This window comes from Hyperolius riggenbachi, chromosome 5 (assembly GCF_040937935.1).
Source record: "Hyperolius riggenbachi isolate aHypRig1 chromosome 5, aHypRig1.pri, whole genome shotgun sequence".
In the NCBI taxonomy this organism is placed as follows: Eukaryota; Metazoa; Chordata; class Amphibia; order Anura; family Hyperoliidae; genus Hyperolius; species Hyperolius riggenbachi.
Window position 1 is genome coordinate 382,620,377 of NC_090650.1, and position 8,457 is coordinate 382,628,833.

General features: G+C 44.7%; 1 protein-coding gene across 2 annotated transcripts in view; it reads left to right on the top strand.

Moving 5' to 3' along the window:
* Positions 1 to 7,351, top strand: part of DPY19L4 (dpy-19 like 4) — an 86,375-nt gene extending 79,024 nt beyond the window's left edge. For both annotated transcript variants that reach the window (XM_068237671.1, XM_068237672.1), the window contains exon 20: positions 6,153 to 7,351. In XM_068237671.1, coding sequence (XP_068093772.1) covers positions 6,153 to 6,317 — 165 coding nt within the window. In that variant the 3' untranslated portion in view covers positions 6,318 to 7,351. The remainder of the gene's footprint in view (positions 1 to 6,152) is intronic.
* Positions 7,352 to 8,457: the final 1,106 nt, after the last annotated feature.

Here is an 8,457-nt window from a genome sequence, read left to right on the forward strand (position 1 = left end):
TTAAAACTATTAATATATATACCCGAACATTATAGGTTTCTAAGAAAAACTGTTCTCTCCAATATGCGGCTGTTCAAATATCGGTAAACTCTGCTCACTGGCACTGCAGGTTTACTTGCATCTAAGTTTACTGCCAGACTTCATAGCCAGTTTTGCTTTCTGCTGGCTTGCAATGTAACAGAATATTTTTCAAAGAAGAATAGCGGTATAAGAATATATATAGGTCAAATAATATCGGTAATATAATATCGGTCAAATAAATACCGGTCAAAGAAGGCTTGTTATTGCTGCACGGACTGAACCTTGCAGCTCTCATCCCAACCTGCCCATCCACGGAGTGTGCACAGAGCCAGTCTGTACATATACCCTGAGGACTACAAGCCAAAGTGAAATCTCTCCCGCTGTGGTCAGCAAGATTTATGTGTCCTGCAAGCTGCTGACCCCAGAGTGCCTGACTATCTCCATCCTCTGCAAGCTGCGGACATTACTGATTTTCTGAGCAATGACATTTACAGCCACTTTATAACATGGCATTCCAGCTGCAGGAAGTTGCTGATCCTCTGTCCAGTGTTTAAAATAACTAACACTAACTATAGTATGTGTTTTCTCTGACAATTTTACTCCAGAGCCATTATTATTCAAGAATTAGATTTATAATTTTTTTCCTACTACTAAATAGCCCCTAGTTAATGCCGCTATAATATGTCTTCATCTAATTTGTACATTATCGGCTATTTCTACAAAATGTCAATTCACTACACTATAGACTAATATCCACTATTTGTCTGCAAGTTGAAGCAACAACCGATATGGGCACCCTCCTCACCTGGTGCACAGAGGTAGCTATGGGATATCCCTCTGGCTGGCCTGGAGAGTTTCTGCTACCATGGGACAAGCTGTCAAAACTCCCTGGATAATCCTGGAACATGATCCGCGGGGGCTAGCCGTTCCTCAGCTACTCACTCTCTTCATTGCCGGCACTTTGGAGACTCCTCTTAGCAGTAAAATTGTTACCTTCGGCGCATCTTTGGGCTACACTGCACTTCTATGCACCGGTGAAGCTCCTCTGATACAGGGCACCAAGTGTCACCAGTCAGAAGCATTTGCGATTGCTGAGAAACCATGTGATAACTCAGATCAGGCTGTAATACAGCCACAGAATGCTGAATCAAATGTGAGTGTTTATGGGGTCCCAAGTAGTAGCAACTCAGATCAGCTAAGTTCCTGGATGGAAAGTGCTGAAATACAATGTAACAAAGTCTCATGGGATTTCCCACATCAACAGGCTGGATACAATGTAACAGCTGGGGTTTCTGGAATACAATGTAACACGTCTTATACAGTGTAATAACTCATCTCAGTATACAGATCCTGTAATAGTAGTGCTGGAAGCTAACGGAAAAGATCAGGTCAGCAGGTGCTCAGATACGATCTATAGAGTGAATGAGAGTCAAAATGCTGAATACAGACAATGGTGAAGAAGTTTCATACAACAGATCACCATCTCCTCTGAGTTCAGTGCTCTTTACAGGTAACAAGTGGCTGTGGCAGAGCACAGCAGGGATCGGGACACGTGCTTCAGCCTGGCTGGCAATATGGGCATATAGTAAAATATTGTTATTCAATATAGATATTTTACATTTATATAGTAAAATATCAGTATTTCATAATTATATTTTACAACAACTTTACTGTGCGCCCTTATTTCCCACTAACCTGTACTATTTTCAATGTTTGCTTCCTATAGCTGCTTGTTATGTGTAGCCTTGTTATAGCGGCTTTGAAACTACTTGAATAGGGACTTTTTACAAATTTTCACTTAAAGTTTAACATAAATTAAGGACTGTGTGTGTGCATTTTGCTTTTATATGTTAGAGAAAAAGCGGCTATAGGGAGCATATGCTATCAATAGCAGTGATTCACAGCCCTATAATCACTGTAATTTACAGGATATCCTCCCTACAGCCGACTTTTTCTCTAAGGTATGAAAGCTAAATGTACACATATAGCCGTTAATAAACATGAGGAAAAAATTAGGGAAATGTTGCATTTCAAGCATTTACTATAGCCGCTACATAAGGCTAAAGATCTCTACTATTTCTATCTTCTAGCTACAGCCGCAAAGCTCGGCACAGGATCCCGTTAATTGATATAGTGTAGGCAAGTTCTGAAACGTTGAATAATAGTTGCATACGAAGTGAGCCATATCCGTGAATTAAGTACTAAAATAAAGCTGAAGATCTCTACTATTAGAATCTTATCCTCCTTACAGCCGCACAATGTTGTTTTAGTATGAATTTATATAGCGCTAACTTCAATTGAAATTTAAGTTAACCGATATCCGCGCCCATTTTAGCTTACGGCTATTTTAAATGTACGCTGGAGCAGAGTGGCAGGGTCTGGTGTGGAGGAGGGTGGCAGGGTACACTTGCCTTGTCCTGGAGCTGGTCCCCTGGTGAATGGAGCCGGGCAGCTGTGATTTCCTCCTCCTAGTTGGATCCAGGGCTGAGCTGGCGATGCTTGCTCCTGATCAGCTGGTAGATGGGACTGAAGCCCTGCCGCTGTTTCTCTGCTTTGCTCAGTGTGGCGGCATGGAACCCTCCATCAGGCACAGAAAGGCTTCCATGGCACGTGGCGGTGGTGGGAATCCAGTCAGCAGTGAGTGGAAGACCAGAGGCAGCGGGACAGGGCAGCCTGGCACCCTGGCAGGCCAGCTGATCAGCACATGGCTTGATCAGCTGGCAGCCCGATCAGCTGGCTGCACATCGGCGTTGTCTGCATGTCCCGTCTGCGAGCCCACATCCCCGCAAGTGAGGAAGAGGGAAGGTGGGGTCCAGGGTCCTGACAACCGAGCATGAAGCAGGGATCCAGCTGCGGGGCCAGCCTCAGCGGCGTCACATGGGGTCAATCAGATGGTGTCTCCCACGTGGCGAGTCGGTCCTCAGAGTAAGCGCTGGGGAGCCGGAGCCCGGGAAGCGAGCAGACCACACTCTGCGGTGATGGAGTAAGGGAGCTGGAGGGAGCCTCTGCTGTGAGCCATGGCCAGGGGGGAACCCAGGAAAAATCCTGATGTCATTCCCTCCCTTACTCTTTTTATCTCCAAAAAACTGCACTGTCATATCTAGCTTTCTTTGTAAACACATATGAGCACAGCCAGCTCTGCAGAAATAGGCTTTGCCTGTCACACTGAACTTCCCTCAGCCAATCACTGAGGAACAGGAATGTGGGAGGGGAGATGACAAGCTTCCCTCTCATCGCCAATGTACCAAATAGAGCCAGGCTGACTGAGATAAGATTGATTAAAGCAGAAACATTTATGATTATATTGGAATGCTTGCAATGCGGGATCCAGTTGTAGACGCATAATAAACACAGAGCAGTAGGTAAATGGAAATTGATTTTACAGCTGACAATCCCGCTTTAAAGAGGAACTCCAGTGAAAATAATGTAATAAAAAAGTGCTTCATTTTTACAATAATTATGTATAAATGATTTAGTCAGTGTTTGCCCATTGTAAAATCGTTTAAATCCCTGATTTACACTCTGACATTTATTACATGGTGACATTTTTACAGTTGGCAGGTGATGTAGCTGCTGCATGCTGTTTTGGCAGTTGGAAACAGCTGTAAACAGCTATTTCCCACAATGCAACAAGGTTCACAGACAAGAAACTGCCAGGAGTACCTACTTAGTGTTTTTTGTGGGAGGGGTTTCACCACAATATCAGTCATACAGAACCCCCTGATGGTCTGTTTGTGAAAAGGAATGGATTTCTCATGTATAAGGGGGTATCGGCTACTGATTGGTATAAAGTTCAATGCTTGGTCGGAGTTTCTCTTTAAGTACAGTCACAAAATAACAGTTTGCATTACAGAGAGGAAATCCCCAGGCTAGTCCAAACTGTTCAATAGGGTGTCTGTCCCTTTTAAAAGGTTATAACCTCTAAAAACCATATCCCCATCTGCCAGTTCATGAATATAAAACAAACTTCATACTATAACAGATAACTATAAAGTACAGTGGGTTTACCAGGGCTATGCTGAACCATGGAAGAGGGTTTTTAGGCTTGTCCAAATTTAAAGTGCACCTGTAAGGAAAAAAAAAGTGCTCCTGGTTGTTACTTACCTCGGGAGGGGGAAGCCACTGGATCTTAAAGGGGCTTCCCCATCCTTCTCAGCACCCCCGTTTTTTTTAGCACCGACACCCTCCGGAATTGTGTGCGTAGGCGCAGTAGTCATCCGGCTTCAGGCCCATAACAATCCTGTGACGCACCTCGCGCAGGCGCACATGCGGGTTTCCGTTCTGACTCCGTCGGAAATAGCCAGGCTCAGCTATTTCCATCAAAGCCCATCAGAAGCTGCTGCTGCGCCTGCGCAAGGCAAGAGAGCGACCGCATCTCACCCGAGTGGAGACAGCCCTAAAATGTCCACCACATTCTCATTGCTAAGCTGTCACGTGATATTATTAGATTTCTGTGTGGAGGAGAGGTGGACTTTCAGATCAAAGAAGCCAAGACCTTCATTAAAGAGGAGCTGTTAGTAGGGATGATCACAGATTTGCAACTTCTTCTGAGTTGATGCAAATTTATGCAATTTTTTATGCCGTTTGAAAACTGACCAATTAATTTAAATTGATTGGTCCATTTTCAAACTGCATACATTTGCATAAAAATGTGCATCATTTTGGAAAAATTTGCATCTCATTGATCATCCTTATATGTCAGCTATACGATCTCAGAAAAAAACACACGTGTGTGTGTATATATAGATAGATAGAGAGAGAGAGAGAGAGAGAGAGAGATACTTGCTCTACTTGCATAACATATGTATTGCACTGTCCACGTTTTGATTTTAGTGATTTTTCTACAATAAAAAAATAAGAGAAAATCCTTCTTAGCATTTCCCATTTTAACTGTGGCTCTTTTGAAGCCAATCCTGATGTCATTTCCTCCCTTACTCTCCTCTACCTGATTGTGTATGTATTGCCCGCCCTCCACTAAAGTGCATTGTCTCAGCATGAGAAATATTGGCCAATCAGAGAGGAACAGAGGTGTGGGAGGGGAAAACAGGAGGGAAAGAGGCTTCAGCCAATCAGGCTGCAGTAGTTAAGTCTGAGGGGAAAGTAGAGAAGCAAAAAAGGATACCCCAGCATGCCCTGCAACTGCCTTTGTGCGTACCAAATTTTGTGTGTGCTAAATAAGAGTCAGGAAAACTGGGGAATGCTCATTTATCAACAAGAAATTTAATAGTGATTTTAACTTTTAGATTGCCTGGTTAGCATCCCTATTACTTGGTTACCAGATATAAAGAAAAATTGATTTTGGATTTTATGCCCAACAGTTACACTTTAAGGGCTGGAACCCACAGGAGCGCTTTTGGCAGCGTTTTGGCAGCACTGCGATACGCTAGCAGTTTGCCAAAACGCTGGGCTAATGTTAATGGATGGGGCAACTTCCACAGGAGCGTTTGCGTTTCCCAGAAACGCAAACGCAGGACCTGCAGCATTTTGGGAGCGTTAGCGCTTCAATGCAAAGTATTGAAACGCTAGCAGAAACGCTCAGCAAAACCTAAACTGAGCGGTTTTGCTAGCGTTTTGCGGTTCAGCACACTGTAACAAAATGAAAAATAATTCACAGGACCAATCAGGATAAAAACGCAAAACGCAAAACGCTAGGCACCCGCTGGGGAAAAAAATACAATGTTGCAAAACACGACCAAAAACGCGCATGAATCCGCTTGCAAACCGCTCAGACAAAACGCTAGCGGTTGCGTTTAGCGTTTGCGGTTTGCAGTGGGTTCCAGGCCTAAGTGTGGAACTGGGTTAGAGGGGTTTCCTGGTTCTAAAGGAAAGGATATGGAAGTACAACAGAGGCACTTACCGGGACCTTGGCGACAGTGAAAGTTTACAATCGCTAACTGATTCACTTAAAATGAGTCTGTAGATCATCTGTTTACACTTGCACTGTAAAATGTTTTTTTAATTTTTTTTTAGTGTTTTCTCTCTTTCGAGTTCTTTCTTTGTCTGTACAATTCTGGCTTCTTAGTATATTTAATTAAACACGTTGTCCCTTTTACATATTTATAGGCACCTTTAGGTTATACAATACTTGGAATACATGAATAATTCTTACGGTTTGTTCTTTCTGCTGGCAGGTGGTGAATGAGGATGGGGATGTTTATGCCTACTCTAAATACGGACGGTTCTGCCATGAAATCAAGATGAATTATTCTCCATATGTGAATTATTTCACCAGAGTCTTTTGGAACAGGTCCTATTTCGTATATAAAATCAACACACTTATATCCTTCCAGTACTGACCAACATTAGGACTTGATGGTGATCACTGTATGAGGCTCTTCTGCGATGAGTACCTGAGCCTTTTCATCGATGGATCCCTAGACCTTTTCCGCCAAGGTTCTCTGAGCCTTTTCTGCAATGGGTCTCTGAGCCTTTTCTGCAATGGGCCTCTGAGCCTTTTCTGCAATGGGCCTCTGAGCCTTTTCTGCAATGGGCCTCTGAGCCTTTTCTGCAATGGGCCTCTGAGCCTTTTCTGCAATGGGTCTCTGAGCCTTTTCTGCAATGGGTCTCTGAGCCTTTTCTGCAATGGGTCTCTGAGCCTTTTCTGCAATGGGTCTCTGAGCCTTTTCTGCAATGGGTCTCTGAGCCTTTTCTGCAATGGGTCTCTGAGCCTTTTCTGCAATGGGTCTCTGAGCCTTTTCTGCAATGGGTCTCTGAGCCTTTTCTGCAATGGGTCTCTGAGCCTTTTCTGCAATGGGTCTCTGAGCCATTTCTATGATGGGTCTGTGCCTTTGCTATAATGGGTTTCTGAGCCTTTTCTGAGATGGGTCTCTGAGCCTTTTCTGAGCCTTATCTGTGTTTGGTCTCTGAGCCTTTTTCACAGTGTATCTCTGAGCCTTTTCCTCAAGGGGTCTCTGAGACTTTTCTTCAATGGTCTCTGATCCATTTTTATGATGGGTCTGGGCCTTTGTTGTAATGATTCTCTGAGGCTTTTCTGAGATGGGTCTCTGAGCCTTTTCAGAGATGGCTCTCTAAGCCTTTTCCATGATAGATCTCTAAGCCTTTTTATGCAATCGGTCACATTTTTTCTGAACTCTGCAGCATTGCTGTGTGTAGCTGAAAGTTGGGTCTACTTTCATGTATCCATTCAGTGCAGGCCTGACCATCTGTTCCAGGAACTCTCTAAGAAGAAACCGACATCACAAACGTACCGGAGGAATGACTAAAAGGTCTGAGTTAGGAGCATTCTGATGGAAGCGTGCCATGTGTATGTTTTATCACTTTTTCAAAGATGTTTGTACTTTGTGATTTGAAATATGCAAACTGATAAGCATTTTATTTGTTTGTTTGTTTTTTAACATTTCTTTTAGTAGTTTCCTGTTTAGGATGTTTATTTATTTTAGTTTAGCTGGAAGATGGTGTAGGACAGGATCCAGCATCTGCCATCAACCAGCCAAGAGTGTAATATGATTTTTACCCCCTGCAAAGTGCTGCCTCCTCTGTGTTGGAAATTCTCTGTCTAAAGCTTGTCGTAAACAAAACAGTTTCTGGCCATTCTTGGTGTCGCCCAATTACTCCATCACTCCTGCTCTCCCATTCACTCTCACTCCATGCCACAAGGTACTGATGTAGTATTTTGGAATACAGGTAGTCCCCGCCTGACGAATGAACTGCAGATACGAACATCCCGATCCCATCATTTCCGCGTGGGGGAAGTTTGAAGAAGTGGCTTCAAACTTCCCCAGAATGCCAGCGTGTGTCCCCGCAGCTGCGCTGGACTCGCTTTCGAACCAACTCGCTTTCGAAGTGCAACGCTGTTTGCCCTCCTCTCTCCGCCACCTACTGGCTCTTGTGCATGGTATGCTTCCTGTATGTCACATGACATACAGGAAGCAGTGCTGTACACTAGAGGGAGCAGGAGGCGGAGTGGCTAGACGGACATCACTGGACTGGAGCTTAAAATCAGCACTGCTGCTTGCAGGAGGGAGGGGGATGGCAAAACAAGGGATTTGAGGGGGAGAGGAACGGGGAAAAAAAGTGAGATGGGGGGAGGGGGGCAAACAGAGGCACGGGTGGACAAAGAGAGGGACAACAGAGGCACAGGGGGACAAAGAGAGGAACAAACCGAGGCACAGGGAGGAGGGCAAACAGAGGCATGGGGATACAAAGAGGCACAGAGGGTGGGGGACAAGCAGAGGCACGGGGGGGACCAAAAAGGCACTGAGGGGGAAATAGACGGGGGGGGGGGGGGAACAGAGAGGCGGACAAAGAGAGGTATAAAGGGGGACAAACTAGCATGGGGGGGCCACAAATGGGCAAGGGGGAGACAAACAGGCACTGAAGGGGAAAAACGGCCACAGAGGAAGACAGGGGCATAGAGGGGCACATAGGAGGCAAAGGGGACAGAGATGGCACAGCATTATGACTTAAGAATGGATT